Raw genomic sequence first — 18,015 nt, forward strand, 5'->3', positions numbered from 1 at the left:
ATGACTTAAGTATGTACAGCAAAAGGAAAACTCGGGAAGCCAAGCTGACAGTTCAGTGATGACACTGCTGACTTTGTGATACAGCTGGCTTGGGACCATGCTCACAGCTTACATCATATTTGCACAGTAAGCACAAAGCATGATCAAAACAGGCTTTCAGAACTATCTGCTACTGAAATATTTTGGAGGCCCACTGACTAGACTAATCAATATCATGTTGTATTCTAACTAATGTGCCTGGCTGGCTTCAGGCCCATCTCTTGGATCACTTTGACAACAAACAATGGTGACAGAGGATAGGAATGGCTCTCTGAAAGGGGTAATATGGTGGATTATGAAAGGGATTGAGGAAAAGATGATCTTGTAGGTCCTTTCCAACCTAATGTATCTATGAATCTATGAAAAGAGGATGAAAAGACAAGGTGAGTAACTACAAGAACCAGAAATAGCTCTGGGCAGCACAAGGCTCAGCTTAGAAGAATGGGACTGGCTCTTAGCCTTTGAAAGCAGAAAGTGTTCCAAGTCTCCTAAAGCTAGCTCTTTCAAACAGCTGTGACTGAAAGAGTATTCTGAGATAAGACGGGGGGGGGGGGGGGGGAAGAGTACATGGGGAAAGGGAGGAAATGAGCTAGTGAAAATTTCAACACAAAGAATGATGTATTGAAGTTAGATTAAAATCCTTCTATTAACTCAATATATTAATACTAGAAGAAATTGAATAATGTACAACTTAAAAACTGATAAAAGAACATCACTTTTGCTATAGCCCACAGCTATGGGATGTGGAACTCATTTCCACATCTTCAGCTCAAGAAACGAGGAAGATTCAAGAGAATTGGACATTTACACGGCTAATAGCAATACAGGTATGGGATCACAATTTTGTCTTGTATTACCCTTCACAATCAGCTTCTGTGGAGTTTCCAGTGTCTTTCTTTGACAGACTCTGCTACTGTCTTTTCCAAAAATGGCAGAGTAGATAAGCTAGAGCAATGCTCTGCCAGGCACACTGTAACAATTCTAGTATTAAGGAAAGGAAGTCCAGAAACAAAACTAGCTGGAACTTCAGACTCTGGCTATATGAAGACCATCATGCTCCCAACAAAATGCCCAGGCTTACTCACACCAAATACAGAGCTCCTCGCTCATAACGTACCTCTACCAAGAAAATGAAGCATAAGACCTTGAGCCAACAACATCTGACCAGTTCTGAGTGTGCAGCCCCAGCCACAGTCCGTTGTGAGTGCAGACCCCTTTATCTGAGGAAATTCTTCTCGGTAAGTCAGCCATATTCTAGAAATGAAATCTTTACGAAACTCCTCAACATTTCCTGAAATCTCTGTGTTGATTTTATCAAAATTGGATCCCTCTGTAGAGAGTTCACCAGATTCTGTAAGGCAAAGCACAATTTAAGTTGGTATGGGACTTCTGTTACTGGAATGAAAATACAGTATGCAACTGTGCAATTAGAAAGATGGGGCAAACTCAGAAAAAGTAACCATTAAATACAAGGAGGGAAAACTACAGGGCAAATACGTTAGGAATGTGCCAGCTGGAAAAAGGAGTGAGACAGCCAGCAAGTGTCAATAAAATTGCTCACTTGTAAGGAAACAGCTGCTTAATTAACCTAAACATAAATGGTCTGATAGAGCCATGCAGAAAAAAAAATTATTCAAAAACTGCATTCTGGAAAATGATAACAAAGGTTTTGGAGTCACTCTTCAGATGAGAATTGTCACTATTTCATTCATGCATTTTTCAGACAATCCCAGTTTGATAGGTAAATGAAGTAAAGTGTAAATTACAGGGCCAATATTATAAAGAACAAGACTTCAGAGTAAAATACAGATAAAGCAGATTAGGATGGGTTGCATTAGTGGTGCTGTTCAATGTTTTTAAATACACACTTTCTAAGCTTTTCTCATTCACATCTTGAATTCAGTAATTGTTAATGAAGGTCCTTTGAGAGGATTAAAATATGTGCACAGAGTTCTTGCCAAGTAAGACTGGAATGTGTTACGTGATGTCTACATACCATCAGATTTGAAGTGGTAACATTTTCCCAGCAGAAAGACAGGAGAGTTTCTACTGAAGTAAGTTTTTGTTTTCAATACCCAACCTGAAATAAATGCAGAATGAATACAAATTTGTGAGTGAATTATTCCAAAAAGACATTACTAACAGCATTTGATTACACCAAAGGTAATCCCTGATGAGGAGTATAAAGTAAATGCACTGAAATCAGATTTCACTTCCGTAACTAACAAAAATGGTTAACACCATAAAACACAGATAAGTGTTCTCTCTCAAAAGTAATGGTGTTATCCCTGTATGAACACTTGAATGCAAACGCAGTTGTGCTACTGTGAAGAAACTTAGGATACAGAGGTGCTAAAGCTGAGTTCGAGTTGCTTTGTCTTGACAGGGAATTCATTACTGTGGTTTGATTCAGTGAGGTTTCCATCCCCTACAATAATATACAACAAGCTCTATATATGACCAATGAAAATGCAAAACTAATTAATTTTACATTGCCTGAGAAAAATTCCATTCACTTCAATGGAGATGGGATTTCACCAAACACCATTTCACTTACTATATTTCATGTTGTTCCATGCTGACATAAATTTTGATTTTATCTTTTCCACTTCATCTGTCCCTGTGGCCTCCATATTCAAATTCTAGAGAAAAAGCCATCGCTGACTTGCAAGACATTAAATTCTGCTACTGTAAAAACAAAAACATAAACATCTCCATTGGCACAGAGAACACAGGGCATAGCATCACCGACTGCACGCGCATGACCAGAAACAGTAATAAAGCTTCTGAGAAGCAATCACATGTTCCATGAATAAATAATAATAACATTTAATTCCAAACATACACTAATAAAATTACCATACAAAGCTAAATAAAATATAATGTGCTCCAACAGCTCTCTGTTGCACAACAAACTGATCTAGGGCATATAAACTGTGCTAGTGTATGAGTACACTCATTCCAGTTTGCAGTGCAAGGTTGAGCTGTGTTTCACTGAACAGAATAGATGCCATTTTCTGCTGAAAAGAATACAGTAAGTATTTTTTCCTCATATGAGATTTGGGGCACCAATAAGCCTACCTCGGCTTGAAAAACTGCATTAGCTTTAGATTTCTAATCAAGAATTTCCTAAACCAAAGTGCACGTATGTTGGAGGAACAAGATGTTTTGCTGAGCGTGTACATGGCAAAAATAGTTACATACAACGTGTGCAGTGACACAATTCTGAACAGAAGTAGCTCATCAGACGAGCAGAATACTGTCCTCAAGTCCATGTTTAGTTTACGTCCTTTCTAAATACCACCTACAGTGCAAAAAGGCTCTCTTCTGATTGGATCATGTTTTCCTGCAGCAGTTCAGCTGTATTACAAAGATGAGAGAGGTAAAACGGTGGTAAAAGGCACTGCTGTGCAGATCATTCCTGTATAATAGTGCCTAGAAATTGTGTAAAAGGAAGTGCACATTTATTGACTCTGAATTGCTGAATGGAATTTATTGATGCTATGCATACCCTCCTTACTTTAAACAGAGAATAATGAGCTGTATCTACCTTTCCCTGTGTTGTTCTTCATTGAACTGGGATCAAAAGTGGACGAAGACACAAGCATTGTTACTTCTCCCCACTGTGAGCACGTTTTCATTAAGTAAAATGCAATTGCTGATGCAACATAATCCTAATGTTGGTATCTGTCAGTGAAGAGGAGGGTGAAGATGTTGGGGTGTCTTCAGAGCCTGAAGGTACCCACGTGAACACACTGTTCAAAAACTGCATGTAGGGCATGGAACACAACAGCCTGTTGCCCAGGCCTTCCCTAATGTGCTGTTTGCTATTCTGTTCTATTACTTTATAAAAATTCATCAACAAATGTTTGATGAAAGAAGAGGAAATACAAGCACACAAACACGGGGGGGGAGGGGGGGGGGGGGTGGAGGGGGAAGACTGATGTTTTTCTGCTCTTAAAACAATTGGGAAAAAACCTACTTGGATTAGCCTTGAATCAAGCTGAGTTTCTGTAGGGGAAAGAAGAGAAAGACAGTTAAAGGTTGGGGTTTGTCACCTCTCCCATCCCCTTTTTTTTTCCTGTAGGGAAGAAAGGGAAAGACTGCACAGATGAGCAGCCCTGACTGGCTGGCCAAGTTGGTGAGAGTAAGGAGGTGTGCAGGAGGTGTGCTTCCTCTGGTCAGTCCTCGTGTGATCAATCAGAGATGGCCATTTACACAGAGACCAGTGGTTACCACAAAAGCCAATAAGTGTAAAAGTTCCTTCTGGCTAAAATTAGGAACGGAACAAACTCTACTGTTCCTAAAAGGGCTGAAGGAAAAATGATGAAATGAGAAAGCAATTTTCCTTTAAAGACAACGTGCAGAGACGACAGCGCATCTTTCTCCCAGCCCGTTACAGTTCTCCCCTGGTGTTATGCCAAACGCACGAAAACGACTGCAAAGAGAAATACTGACACGAAACAAATCGGCTTGAAAAACACAGCGCCTTCCCATCAGAGCGAGAACTTCAGTTCCGCTGAAATGAATGGCACGCTATCAGGGGAAGGCGGCTGTGAACGCTCAGCCCACGGGACTACATGGTTTATTAACTAAAAGAAGCACGCAGCGGAGCTCGTGTCACCCGCTCGGGACTGGGCCGAGCCTCGGTGCCGGCACCGCGCTGCCCCGCTGCCCTCGGGCCCGGGCCCCGCCTGCGGGTGACGCGCGGGAGCGGCCGCCGCCGTTATTCCTCCTTACTCCTCCTTATACCTCGTTACTCCTCGCTTCTCCTCCCTCACCCCTCACCTGCCCGCTGTCGCCTTTATCCCCTCACCGGCGCCGCACGGAGCGCCGCGGGGCGGTGAACGCGTCGCCGCCGCCGCGCCGTGGCCCTTCGCGGCCGCCGTACCGTGGGGGCGGAGCGGCGTGCGGCACCGCGATTCTCTGCTGAGCCGCCGCCTCGGGTGACGGAGAAGGGGAGGACGGCGCCCGCCGCTTGCTGCACGGTGAGCTCCGGGGCGCAGCCGGCCGAGGAGCGGTCTGCCGGTGCTCAGCAGTGAGGAACGGGTGAAGGACTACAGCTCCCAGCGGGCGCTGCGGCAGCGAGCGGCCCGGCCGGAGGCGCCCCCGCGCGGGGCATGATGGGAGATGTAGTCCAGTGCAGAGGCGCGGCGCCTCGCAGCCCCTCACGCACATCCACGGCTCTAAAACCCCTCCGTTGTTTGAGGGCTGACGGGGTTTGAATCCCCGCCTGAAAGTTCAGCGCATGCTAACACCTTTAATGCTTCAAATCGCTTTTTAAGGCTCGCGTTTTTAAAGCGTGCAAGAGGAATCGCGCCTCTCAGTTTCCTGCGAGGAGCAGCCTGTCGAGGTATTGCTGGTTGGTTGTGGCATTTCATGAAGTCGGATCTTCATCAGTCTGTCCTCAGCTTGAAAATGGTCACTGGAAGTGTTGGGAGCCGTTGTTTCCCCCACCACGAAAATATATATATATATATAATTATATATATATACAAATACACCAAAAGAAACAACAGCAAAAAACTGCGGGATGTGGTTTAAATTTCATATCCCATAGATCGTGGGCTGTATCCCCTGAGCAACGGTGTCCCTGCGCTGCCCCACGTGCTTACCACTCCAGCAGCACAACTTTGAGTTCAGGAGGAAAACGTGTGTTGTTCTTCCATGTCGTGATCTTGGGTATTCATGTGCAAAGTAGAAGACAAACCTTGTTTTGAGGATGTAGCTATTGGGTTGGAGCCGGGATGCGGGAGCTCAGCACTCCACTCCCTCCTGCCCTTCAGCTCACCGCTGTGCTCCCATCAGTCAGCGACCCCGGTCCTCTGGGGGAGTCCTTCAAGCTCCAGTAGTGAGCATTTCCCCACAGCAGCTGTTGCTGTTCCTTCTCAAAACAGGAAAGGAGCGGCAACGCAGTGAAAGTTGCACTCACACCCTGTGCATATTCCAAGCCAAGATAAAGATTTAAAAGTAAACACGTTTGCTGTTTGTATTAAACTCGTGAAAGACTGTCCCTGCAGTCCGGGTAATCTGTCAGTGCAGAAGGAGACAGGCCTCCCGCCTTCCCAATGTTATGACCTGTTTTAGAAATAATAGTTCTTTAAAGTTTCATCCTTGCTTATATTTTCAAAGACAAAGATGAATGTGCTTGCCTGTTTGTGTATGGTCTCGAATACTGAGAGCTCAGTAGCTCACATAGCTTGGATTTGGGTAAATATTGAACAAAGAATTATTCAGTTGATCAAATGAAATGACTATTCCCTTGCCTGAAATTAGTTGCCTGCACCTTCCTGCTCTGAAATTTAATAACCATGCCCTGATTTGATAGGCCACACAGTATGCCATCTGGATATACATTGTAAATCCCTCAGGCAATCAGGTTATGAGAATGAAGATATTTATTTCCCACTTTTTGCATCAGTCAGATCATGCAAAACAAAGCTTTGATTGCAAAATAATTCCACAGGCAACCATAAATAACTATCTGTAAAGAGAGTTTCCTTCACCTTGACTAATTCCTTTCCTGTAGGACAGATTTGCAGAAGGAGTGGGAGAGAACATATTGTGTTCAACAGAATTCTAACAAACGTCACATAGTTCACACTTGCCACATTTTAATACCATAAAGGCCATGCAAACCACCTATTTGTGCTAAATTTGTATGGTATGAGTAATGAAATATTTTAAATCTGTGATTATGGAAGATTTAATTTGTCTTTCCTTTTGTACTAGGTAAGCAAAACAGGTAACACAAAGAGGTGATGTCAAAAAGACTAAGGATTAGAGAAGATGCTCTCTGCTTTATGGATATTTGAGATACCATGGTAACACAACGCACTGCAGAATGGTAAGACAGTACCAAATTGCTGGGCAGCTAGGGGAATGAAAATGCCCCTGTATCTGCAGCTAGTCTGCTAGCTCACCTCTGGGACCTGAGCAGTCATCAGTAACATGCAATACGTTTAGAAAAGTCCACTGAGTGTTGGGCCAAAAGCATGCTGTTTGCAGAACAACAGTTTGTGTGTTTTGTAAACAGTGTGGACCTTAGGTCAAGCAGCTGGAAAGGAGAGAATTTTTCCTCATTTATTTTTAGTTTAATTTCCTAGGGAAGTAAGGCATCTCTGATCCATCTCCCTCTGGAAAATATTAGGACCACTCTGCAATTTAATCAGGTTTGCAGAGTCTTGGAGATAATAAATACCTCCAGTTTTTTTTTTTTTTTTTTTTTTTTGTGGAATAGCTGCTGAAGTAGAAAGAGACTGCAACAGGACAAAAGTAGAACACTGCAATCCAGGCTGTGTTAATTCTGCTGCTCGCAGAACTGCTTGTTAGAATAGTTCTCATAGGTAGTGTTCATTCAAGAGCAGAAAAGCTCGGACACTCTTTTAACAGTTGTTTGTGCTTAGCAACACTACTGGAAATTGAATGGTTAGATCAAGAGTGCAGAGGTTTGTAAAGACTAGAAGGATTTTTAATTAAAATGTAACAGCTGTGATGAGTATTTTGTTTCTGAAGCAAAACTGTTACTGTAGAATGTCACAGGTTTCCCAAAGAAACTGTCATCTTCGAGGTTAACAGTTAATGAAGCACACAGCAAAGCAACAAAGAAACATGTACTCTTAGGAAACCTTTCAGGGAACAAAGGATTCTCTCATGTTGCTTTCTCACGTGTATGCGCAGACTTTGTGACATGCTGTTGGCCCAGAAGTCGTTTTCCACACAAGCCACCTTTCTGCCAGTGTCAGCCTGCTCACATGTGCCTGGTATGTCACTCTGCCTGCGGACACAATTGCAGCAGCTGTAGCTGCACCATCCTCGAAGCACTCCTCCAAGATGAAAGGGACAAACTGAGCATGGCCCCTGAGGATTGCTGTTTAGGTGTTGCCTCTGTGGATTTTGCCAGTGTGATTCTGCTCACACCGCTCACTCTATCCAAGACCAGATTTTCTTACCCTACCTCAGGATTAGGCTAGGGAAGAGCACCAGTGCCTGGAAAGGAGTGTGATCGTCCTTTTGCTCTAGGCAGGAGATTGTTTATGCATAGCTGTTTTGCTCCATGCAGTAGCAGACATGATTTGAATTCAGTGCCCAGAACTGCAGCGTATCGCTCTTGCTGTGTGTAACTCTTGTGATCTTCCGATGACAGCAAGGATGAATATTGTTCCCCTTAAAACTGATCTTTGAAACACCATACATAGGGCACCTTGGCTCCATTAGCTTTTGCTATGCCTGATTTGAGCTGTCTATGAGAGAAACAGCATGGATGTGAGGGGTGTGGGGAAGACTGCAGGCACTCTGGCAGTTCTCACTCCTTTACTCTGTTATCCTTAGTTTCCCATTCACCCAGCAGTATCTGGGCACTGGGCAAACAAGGCCACTCTTTCTTGCTCTGAGAACAGCAACATCTTCACTCTTGTCTTGAAATGATAATCGTGTGTGTATAGTTTGCTCATGTGAAGTTCCTTAACTTCAAAGAAATCCCTTTTAAGAGAGGCAGAGATTTGTCCTTAATTAATTTAATTCGTTTCACTGAGCTGCCAGTAGATGGCTCTCTGAATTTACAGACCCTTGTTTACTTCTTTGTTTATTGACTTCTGCTGGCCACATTTGCAGTGGAAAATGTTTCCAATGTTTTTGCTTTGAGGAAGTTTACGTAAGAAGAGCAAGGAAGCAATGGCTGAGTAAGTGGACTGCTACCAAACAAGGCACGGGGTCAGTTCGCTTTTTGCAAAATGGTTTGTGACTGCAATACAAAAGATTTTTCTCGTGCAGAACCTAATTTAGGAGTGATCAGTCTCAGTGAGTTAGACCTGTGTTCAGAACATGCATTTACCAAATTTCATTACAACCAAGTGAAATTCGTTCTCAGTAAAAACCCAAACCAAGCAATTTAGTCACTTATTGACATGGTTAAAAATTACAGTGTGCTAAAGGAATGACTAACTGTTCAGTATCCTCATAGTGTTGATGTTCCAGCTTTAAATTAGCTCCTGGGAATATGTAACCTCTGTCCAAACATTAAATTACATTGGTCTGTTTGGAAGTACCAGTTGCAGTGTACATGACCCTCCACTGAAGTTAGTCTTGATTTATCTTCATCCTCATTCTGTGGTACCAGTCACCCTTGAGAACAATGCATATGCACAAACAACATCATGAGAAATCAGCAGCCTAACACTCCAAATATATAACCTATCACATGTAATTTCATCCTAATTAAAAGAAAACAGTTCTGTTTTCTACTCCAGGTAAAATGTGCCACAGAAACAGTTGCTTTTGAATCAGAAGCTGCTAGTTTCCAAAGGGATGTCTAGAGAAAAGTATTTTTCGGGCTGAAACTCCACATAAAGGGTTGGTCACACTCCTCTCTTTATGAAGCATGAGTTTGTTTCTTCAGACAAAACATTTCCTTCTACTGATTATCTTCACTCACAAACGAGAAAACAGTGAGGTGATGTGATTCATCGCCTGTCAGTGGCAGCACTTGAAATAATACAGACATGCCACAACGTCAGCCATGCTGATTTGTCAGAGATACAGAGCCAGGATTTGTTGTCACCATGAATTTTGGTGCCTGGCACGGTTGAAAGATGGTGAAATTCTCAATTTTTTCCCCTCATATTTCTTTACTTGGTTTCTCTTGGTTAGTGCTCCATACACTGCTACGTTTAGGTTCTCTCTAGGTCTCTCTAGGGCGCTCTTGGCTCACTTTGCAAGGCCATGGGTACATCTCTGCCCGCCTCAGCCACCTCTCAGTATTTAAAGTCATTGACACCAACTTTGTAGACTGTTGCTGGGCTGTTAGGTCATTAACAAATCTTCACCATGAGGTGGGATCCCATCCCTTGCCCCATTTTAGCGTATGGCAAATTGTACAAAGGCCCTTCATTGCCGAGGGGAGACTGTAGCCGTAATTTAAAGCTTGATTGCTCTCAGTTATTATCCTGCTCTTCCAGCGAGGCTGCCCCCTCTCTGGCAAGGGCAGAACATGTGTCCCGACCTCAGCCAGCAGTTCAGAGCTCTGCTGTTTGCACCTACTTGGCTTTCCTTCCTTGTGGTTTCAGAAGTCAGAGCACATCTGTCAGGCACGGCCGCGGTGCAGCGTCTCACCCACTGCCCTCCTGCCTTCTGCAGAGCTGTGTGTGCTGCTGGAAGCAAGTCTGGCACAGCAGCCCGTCTGGCCAAGTGTCAGCTCAGGGACAGGCGGTGAAGAGCAGGGCACTGACAGACGAGTGGTGGCAGCCTGCACTGACGAACCAGCTGCAGAAAGCTTTCAAGAAGGGATTAGTAGCTTTTTGGGGATAATACGGAGCCAACTTTGCACATCCTGCCGACAAAACAAGTTCTGTCAGGGGTACTAGCGGATGGGAGAATGAAACCTAAAATCCAGGAGGTCTCTTGGTCAACCACAGGCACTGTGTCTGCATGCCAGGGTTGCGGGGCTGGACTGTTTGTCACCTTCTGGCAGCAATAAGAATGTTCCTTTGCAGAAATGCAGGATTCTCAGTTTTCAGAATGAAGGAGCTGGGCAGCAACATTCTCCCTCCAACTAAACCAGTCTTCCCGCATCTCCACTGACGGCACTTTGGAAATTCCACGTGGATGGGAAACAAGGAAATGTTTCTGGTGGCTCTGAGAGTAAAGGACAGACCAGAATTCAGATGTAAGAAGGCGAATGAATGGCGGACCGACTTATCCTGCCCCTGTGCTGGACTCATCCCACGGGCAGTTCAGGAGCAGATATCTTTGCGCTGGCAGAAGCTGGGGGCTGTTTCCTCCCCTCCCCCTTGGTGAGGAGCAGCCCTTTCTCCGTTGAGTACAACGGGGCTTTGCTCTGCAGCATCCCCATCTGCGTGCACGTGCGCGTGTGCATCTGTGCAGCGCATGCCAGCACATCACTGCAGCAGGCCACGATCTTATCCCCGCCGGGTTTGCTTCGTACACTCACAGAGCCCGACCGGCTCCAGCGGGGACTGCTCACACACACGTGCAGATTTCGGGGCCTGACATTCCGTCTGTAAACGAGTCCATCACCGCGCTCAGCCTTCACAACGGCGCCGGTTCCGCGAGAAAGGACTCAGCGCCCGCGCGGGGCCGTGGGGAGCGCCGAGCGGCGGCCGCGCCCGCGCGGGGACAATGCGTCCTCCGAGCGCCGTATGTCTGCGAGCAGCGGCGCCGCGCCGCCAGCAGGGGGAGCAATGGGCGGGCACCGCCAACACAGGGGTGGGGGGGGGAGCTGGGCCGGCAGCGCCGCGCGGGTGCGCGCCTCCGCCGAGCATTACGGCGCCCGTTCCCGGCTCCCAGCGCCGAGCGAGCCATGGCCGAGCGCCGCGCCTTCGCGCAGAAGATCAGCAGGTAGCGGGGCCGGGCAAGGAGCGGGGCACCGCCGCGCACATCGGGGTCGGCCCGGTCCGGCTGTCCCGGCCCTGGGGCTGCCGGCGGGGCCCTGCGGGGCGGGGCAGGGCCGGCTGCGGGGCCGCGCCGGGGGCCGCGGTTCCCCCCACAAAGGGGTAAGGGAGGCGGCGTGTGCGCGGTGCCGCTTCCCCGGGGGAAAAACCGATCGGAACGATTTGAGAAGGGCCGCGGGAGCGAGCCGTCCGCCGCCGGAGGTCCGTCCGTGTGCCAGCACAATGGGCCCGGCCCGGAGATACGGCCCTTTGTGTGCGCGGGGCGGGGGTCCGGCGGCCTCGGGCTCCGCATCGCGGCGTTGCGTGCGTTGTTTCTTAATTTATTAACTAAAAAAATCTCCCGGCTCCTTCCCGATTTCCTGCGGGGTTCGCGTTTTTGTTCGCAGCCCCCAGCCCCGGCCGGTGGGGCTGAGGGCAGGAGCGAAGGCAGGGTCGTGTCTGCGTGGTCCGGGGAGCAGCACCTGAGCTGATGGTGGAGAAGGGCCGCCGGGAAGGGAAACGATAGGAGCAGGCTGTGTAGGATCTGGGTTACGGCAGCAGTCCCACCCCGCCCGGGAGCAGGGGGTGGGCGAAAGCGTCGCTCCTCTGCCAGGGGTCAGTGTGTCGGGAATGGAGAGCGCAGGCTCTGCTGCCGGGCTGTTTTTCCTTGTTCTCGATTGTAGTCATAGAAATCGTCACATGGGGGACAAATAGTAGAAGTGGGACCGAACAAGCTCGGCAGAGAGGCAGGAAGTTCAATAAAATGGCCCTGGGGGTGGGTCACTGCCTTTTGCCTCCGCCAGCCACCGGTCTGTCACCGTGAGCCCACCGGCGAGATTCACTTTGGAAGTACTAATATTCATTCCACAGGGCGCTACAGTGCGGGTTGCAGCTGTGCCATCTTTGTATACCTTTGATCAAATGCCCTCGGTGTGTTTTCATACCAACCCAATGGCAGCATCGGGTGCAGGCAGAGGCGGTGTTTTCAATGCACCGTGTTCATTTGTGGGGTTGGATGTTCTTGCAGGCTGTGCTTGCTGAAGGACCATGTGTGGTGTTGTCAGCTCCTCCTGGAACAGAGCTGTTTCATCTCAGCTTAAACGTTAGGGGAAATTTCTTCTCTGAAAGAGTGGTCAGGCACTGGCATGAGCTGCCTAGGGTGTGGTGGGGTCATCATCCCTGGGAGTGTTTCAGAGCCATGGGGATGTGGCATGAGGGATGTAGCAGTGGGTGCAGTGAACTTAATGATCTTAGATGTCTTTTTAAACCTTAATGATTCTGTGATCTCCTGCAACTCCTCATCCTGTTACACTTACTTACATGACTGCTGTATTTCTGCCTGGGATTTCCCACGTGGAAGTGTTGCCTTCAGGTTCGTAGTTCACGGGCAGCACATCCAGTGCTTATGAAGGCAAAAACTTGTGGGCAGAGATGAGCACCCAGGGGTGCTCAGACTGAGCTGTAGCCCTCCTCACACCAGCACAGAATATTCCGCTCTGTGACTTACAGTTTCAGAGGCTGAGAGGTTTGATCACAACAAGCAGAATCCGGTCCCACGAGCTGTCTTGGTGGCTGCTGGAAGCCCTCCCAAGCTCCATTGTTTGAAGAAGAATAGATCCATCCCATATTCACACTCTGCCCTCCGGTTTGGCTTGCTTGTTGAGGTACACATGCCATTTGTCTTATTCACAGGAAGTGGTCATGCTGCTCTTGGTTTGGCTGGTAGTGTGTAGTTCAGTATGGATGTAATTCAGATCCATGAATGTGAATTTCTTTCAGGCTTACCTAGGGAAGAGAGAGGTTTCTAAGGTCCTTATTACAGTAGTGGTAGGAAGAAAAAAAACCCATAAAGTTATCCCTTTTTCTTAGAAGAACCACGGATGTGGTCTTCACGATGCTGATTTACTGTGCTTACTTCAACCAGTGTGGTGCACCTCAAGGGTAGGCACAGAACTCCTGTGCTGTGTGGTGTCTGTTTATTACTCAGAGTGTTTAAGTACTAGTGTGGGCACTTCTCAATGACTGCTGCAGCAGCTTCAGAAAAATCTTGCCTGCTAGAGGTTGTCTCTCTGACCAGGTCATACTGCTTTTCTGTCGGAAGGCTTTGAGCTGGAACAGATTTTAGCTTGAACTTTGGCCATCACATGAGCTTACTAATTCTTGACCTTAGCATATGAAACTTGTGAGTTAAACTTACTGCAGTGGGGTGAATGATACATGAAATCATTATTTTTTTAATTGAAAATACATTGTTAATAATTTTTCTATTAAACTATTGGAACATCCTTCTGTAACACTAATACTTCTGTAGTTGTTTGTACACTGTTCATAGAACCATAGATTTGTTTGAATTGGAAGAGGGCTTTGAAAGCCATTTGGTCCCCTGAAATCAACAGGGACACCCCCAGCTTCACCCACAGAGCCCCATCCCCTGACCTCAAGTGTCTGTAGGGATGGGACACCCATCACATCTCTGGACACCCTGTGCCAGTGCTTTACTGTTGCTTCCATCTCTATGGAAACTAAGAGTTGTGTTTCTGTTCAATGCCTCTGTTCAGCCCATATTGTGTTTGGGGGACTAGAAGAGAGTTGGTAAAGGTGAGATCCACACGGGCAGAGATAAATATGGGCATTAAGACCTCTCAATAGAAGACAAACAGATGTCAGTGCATTATTATTGAGGAACTCTGAACTGCCTGTTCACTCCCAGCAGGGGCTGAGTCTACAGTCCCAGTGCTGTGTTGGCCCCTCTGGGTCCCTGCCATGATCTCACCCCTTCACCTCTGGGCACTGCAGATTCCCAGTTGAATACCCCATGTTTTTTTCTGGGTATGGTGTCACCTGGCAGAGAAATGGGATGTGGAGGCCCTGTATCCTGAAGGTCAGTACTGAGCTCCTCAGTCCTGGTCACTTAAGTGGGCTGTATCGTACAGCTCATCTTTCCAGGGGTAGACGGTGGAAAAGTTCTGCAGATTTGGTCAGAAATCAAATAAGGCAGTTCTTCCTTCTTCCTTATAAACATCATGCAACATACAGTTTTGGGCAGATGAATGTAGCCAGTCTATGCCCTCTCATTGCCCTTAAGCTGCCCTGTGACTGGGCTGCATAGGGAGCCCAGAGCTGCTGCTTCAGTGGGACCACCAGTTTGGAAGGTGCTTGGATGAGTTCTGTCCTTTCTGTCCCATTCCTACAGCTGAACAGGATGCTTCTGACCTGGAATAATGCACCTGCCTTACCCTCCATTCTCCTGTTGGTGGAGGGCCTCATGCTCTCTGAATGTGATTTGTACTGGTGGTAAGATGCAGTTTATGTTGGTGTTCATTTGAAGCCCCTTTGCCTTGCCTGAACAATGTGCTAGGGAGACTGAAATTGTCTTCGCCCTGCCTGGGGGTAAACAGAGATGGTGTGAAGCCTCCGCCCACTGAAAGCGATAGCAAAGCTGTCACTGGCTCCCACCAGCACCAGAAATGTAGTGGTCGCAGGAGGTGTTCAGGGAGTTTCTTCTCACTTCCAGATGCCTTTTGCACTGTCAAAATGCCCTCACAGATAAATGAAAGTATTTTTGACAGAAGCTTCAGTACAGCTTTTTCCTCTTCTCCAAAAGTCACGCTGCCTGCCCTGTGGATGTCTCATGCTGGAGCCAGCAGTGCTCTAGGAAGCTTATGGAAATCCCTGACTGCTGTGTGCAAGCAAGAAGAGAATAGCTCATCCCTGCAGCTCAGCTTACTTTGTCCAAGGCTTCCTTGTTTGTCCTCAGTGTGAGATGTGCCTTTGTTCTCTCCTGAAAGGTCTGACCCTGTGGTGATTTTCACAGGCAGGTATCTTGGGAGCTCAGCCCTGGGGTGACCCTTTCCACCCTAGCACTCAGGTGCTGTCAGAAGAGCACCCCAGGTACCCTTTGATGACATTTGCTGCTTGAATTGATGGTAAAGAAAAAGGGAACACGTTGTTGATCTTCCTACGTTAAGAGCCCACACTTATCCCACAGCAGTCAGAAGCAGGTTGAGTATTTCCTCTGCATGGAGTTGTAAATCAAACCCATTTCACTCAGAGGAAGGAAGTGGGTCCTGAGGTTTCACAGGAGGGTGGCGTGCAGGGCATGCCTGTGCTGGCATCTTACTTGGGCTCCTCATCTGCTGTACCATGTACCCACTGACTCATGCCACAGAATAAGCATGGATGGAGCTGCCTGTTTGGCAGGAGGAGCACACACGGACAGCTTGTCTGACCTGCAGCCCAAGGTAGAAAACTGACCAGTGCCATTCAGCTTTGTGAATTCCAACCCAAGCTCAGTGATCAAAGTGGTGGAGCACGCAGCGATGTGTGGTTGTGCACATGTGAGCTATCTGAACACAGATGGCTGCTTTTGCTTTAGAAAGTAAACTCTATACATACAATTTTCTCTGCTGCTGAGATAGCATGGGCAGCTTTGCTGTGCAGCTTTGCTGTGAATTGACATAGATGCTTTGCTATACCAGGCTGACTTTCTCAAGAGGTGAATACTCGCTGAATGCAGACCTGTGTGTGGCACACAAGGCAAAGAGCAGTCAGGAGTGACAGTTTTGTAATGAGCATGAGGGGTGAATCAAATGTTTTACAGTACTATCTTGAAATGGGCAGACTGTGGAAGAGAGACTTCCTCAAACTGCTTGGAAAAAGTAAGATGTTGCCTATGAAATGCATACAAGAAAAACTGAGTATTTGTATGGAGAAGGGGAAAATGGCAGCTCCCATGGCGTGATGCTAAATTAGTATTGGATTGTTGTAACAGAAATAAGAGTGGAAACCCATTGTTAAGCTCCATTTTGGGCAAAGATCATCTGTTCTATTTCTGTTATTTGTTACACCCCTTAGTGTTAAAGGAGAAAAGCTCATAACCTCGATTGACATATCCTTTTTATGCTGGCTGCTGGGTTATGAAGGTCCTTTGGAGGTCTTCCTTGGGAAGAACTAGTATTTCCATTGTGTTCCTTAAGTTAAAACCTGAAAGGAATGGTTTTTGATTTTGGTAGAGTAAGCTCCATGAAAGCAGAAATGTTTTTTTGTGTCTAATAAAGGAAGATGGAAGTGCAAACAAATGGTTTCATTCCCTTAGCAGCCCCGAGTGCTTAGAAAATGACCAGCTGTGTTTTGCTTTAGAAGCCAACTCCAAGGGGATTTTTTTTTCCTCTCCTTTGTCTTTTTCTTTTTGTGTAAACCACATGCACACAACAATAATTAACCAGTGAAGAAGGTCAGAAGGGAAGTGACTGGGAAAGACACTCTTTTAACATGGAGATCCTGGGCTTCACGAGCTGGAACCTTTGTCTAAGGATCCCAGGTGACGTGGTGACTCTGAGGTAGCTGTTAAGGAGGCAGGATTTTATTTGTGCTTTTAATTAGCAGGAGCTGTTTTGGCTTTTCTGCCAAATTGATTTTTTTTTGTTTGTTTGGATACTATTTTGAGGTTTATTTGTTTTTTTTTCTGGTTGCGTTTGGTGCAATGTATTTTCTAATCTAAGTTGGTTTTAGGGGGCGTAGATTCTAGTGGGCATAGAAATAATGTTATCATGTAGCATTGGAAGCGTGATGCTTTCCAGCAGTGGTTCAATATGCTTGTGAATGCAGTGGTACAGAAGTCTGCACCAGACTGCAGGTTTGGAGTGAGCTGTACGAAGTCCTGCAGGCTTTTGTGGGGAACCTGAGGTCTGTGTGCAGCCAGCTCGTCCCAAGTGTGGCCACACTCCCACCAACACAGGGCCATCATGTGCAAAAAGGACCAAGAGCCTCCGTGGAGCTGACCACAGAGCACAGGCCACGACCCCACATCGGGCTCATGGAGAGCTGCCATAACTAGGAAGAGCTGTGCTGAGTGGTGTGCTGGGTACCACCTTCCAGTGGCCTTGCAGCGGGGGATGAGTTTCATCTTCTGGCTGTGCTTTCCATCTGGGAACAGTGCATTTCTCACGAAGTGGGGAAAGGTTTTTAGTTTTTCCAGTGTTGCGTTGCATGGCCAAATGAAGGTTCTGATCTGCTGCGCTGCACAGAACGTGCACTGAGGAAGTGATGAGGTTTAAAGCAGAGGTCATCTACAACCCTGGGCAAGCTTTTAAATCTCATCAGCTGCAGATGCTTTGTGTTTTCTATGCCAAGTGGCCATTTTAATGCATTCCATTTTTCCTGTAGATACTGGCAGCGTGTGTGCTTTGTTCCTGTATGTGCATGGTGGGAACAGAGAAGATGGTTCTTCTGAGGGCACCCTCAATGCTGTCTGTCCCCTGCAGGAGCTGTTTGCTCTGCTTTCAGCAGCCACCCTCCAGAAGTGAAAACGTAGTCTCCTGTGGATAAAGGCAAACATGAAGCAAATGTCTTCTTGCAGACAGAATATATAACTTTATATATATAATTTTTTCCTTCTGCAGTCCACTATTTTAAAAGACAAAATAATGCTTCCTCTAGCTAATCTTACTGCCATCGTCCAGCCTGAGGAAACATCTGCTCCACATGGTAGGCTTGGTTGTCCCAACCAGTTCCCGTTCAGAGTTTCCTTCTCTAACACCAGCATCAGTCACCTCCACGTGCCCCCATCCCTGCCGCTAAGCCAGGAGTG

At 46.8% G+C, this 18,015-nt stretch overlaps 2 protein-coding genes across 8 annotated transcripts in view; one reads left to right on the plus strand and one right to left on the minus strand.

Moving 5' to 3' along the window:
- ATG4C (autophagy related 4C cysteine peptidase) overlaps positions 1 to 4,898 on the minus strand; it is a 307,949-nt gene extending 303,051 nt beyond the window's left edge. For 2 of the 3 annotated variants that reach the window (XR_010622291.1, XM_065737630.1), the window contains exons 1-4: positions 4,828 to 4,898; positions 2,597 to 2,727; positions 2,036 to 2,119; positions 1,157 to 1,390 (exon numbers count right to left, since the gene is read on the minus strand). Coding sequence is in view for 2 of the 3 variants with exons in the window: in XM_065737630.1 (XP_065593702.1) it covers positions 1,157 to 1,390; positions 2,036 to 2,119; positions 2,597 to 2,672 (394 nt within the window). In the remaining variant the exon portion in view is untranslated. Of the gene's footprint in view, positions 1 to 1,156; positions 1,391 to 2,035; positions 2,120 to 2,596; positions 2,728 to 3,589; positions 3,708 to 4,827 lie in introns of those variants that run through there. The other variant, XM_065737641.1, reaches the window with a different exon arrangement.
- Positions 4,899 to 11,286: 6,388 nt separating this feature from the next.
- DOCK7 (dedicator of cytokinesis 7) overlaps positions 11,287 to 18,015 on the plus strand; it is an 86,861-nt gene continuing 80,132 nt past the window's right edge. For all 5 annotated transcript variants that reach the window (XM_065737813.1, XM_065737820.1, XM_065737829.1 and 2 more), the window contains exon 1: positions 11,287 to 11,394. In XM_065737813.1, the coding sequence (XP_065593885.1) occupies positions 11,357 to 11,394 (38 nt within the window). In that variant the 5' untranslated portion in view covers positions 11,287 to 11,356. The remainder of the gene's footprint in view (positions 11,395 to 18,015) is intronic.

This window comes from Cyrtonyx montezumae, unplaced genomic scaffold (assembly GCF_038088225.1).
Source record: "Cyrtonyx montezumae isolate F1298 unplaced genomic scaffold, pur_monq_1.0 scaffold_1, whole genome shotgun sequence".
NCBI lineage: Eukaryota > Metazoa > Chordata > Aves > Galliformes > Odontophoridae > Cyrtonyx > Cyrtonyx montezumae.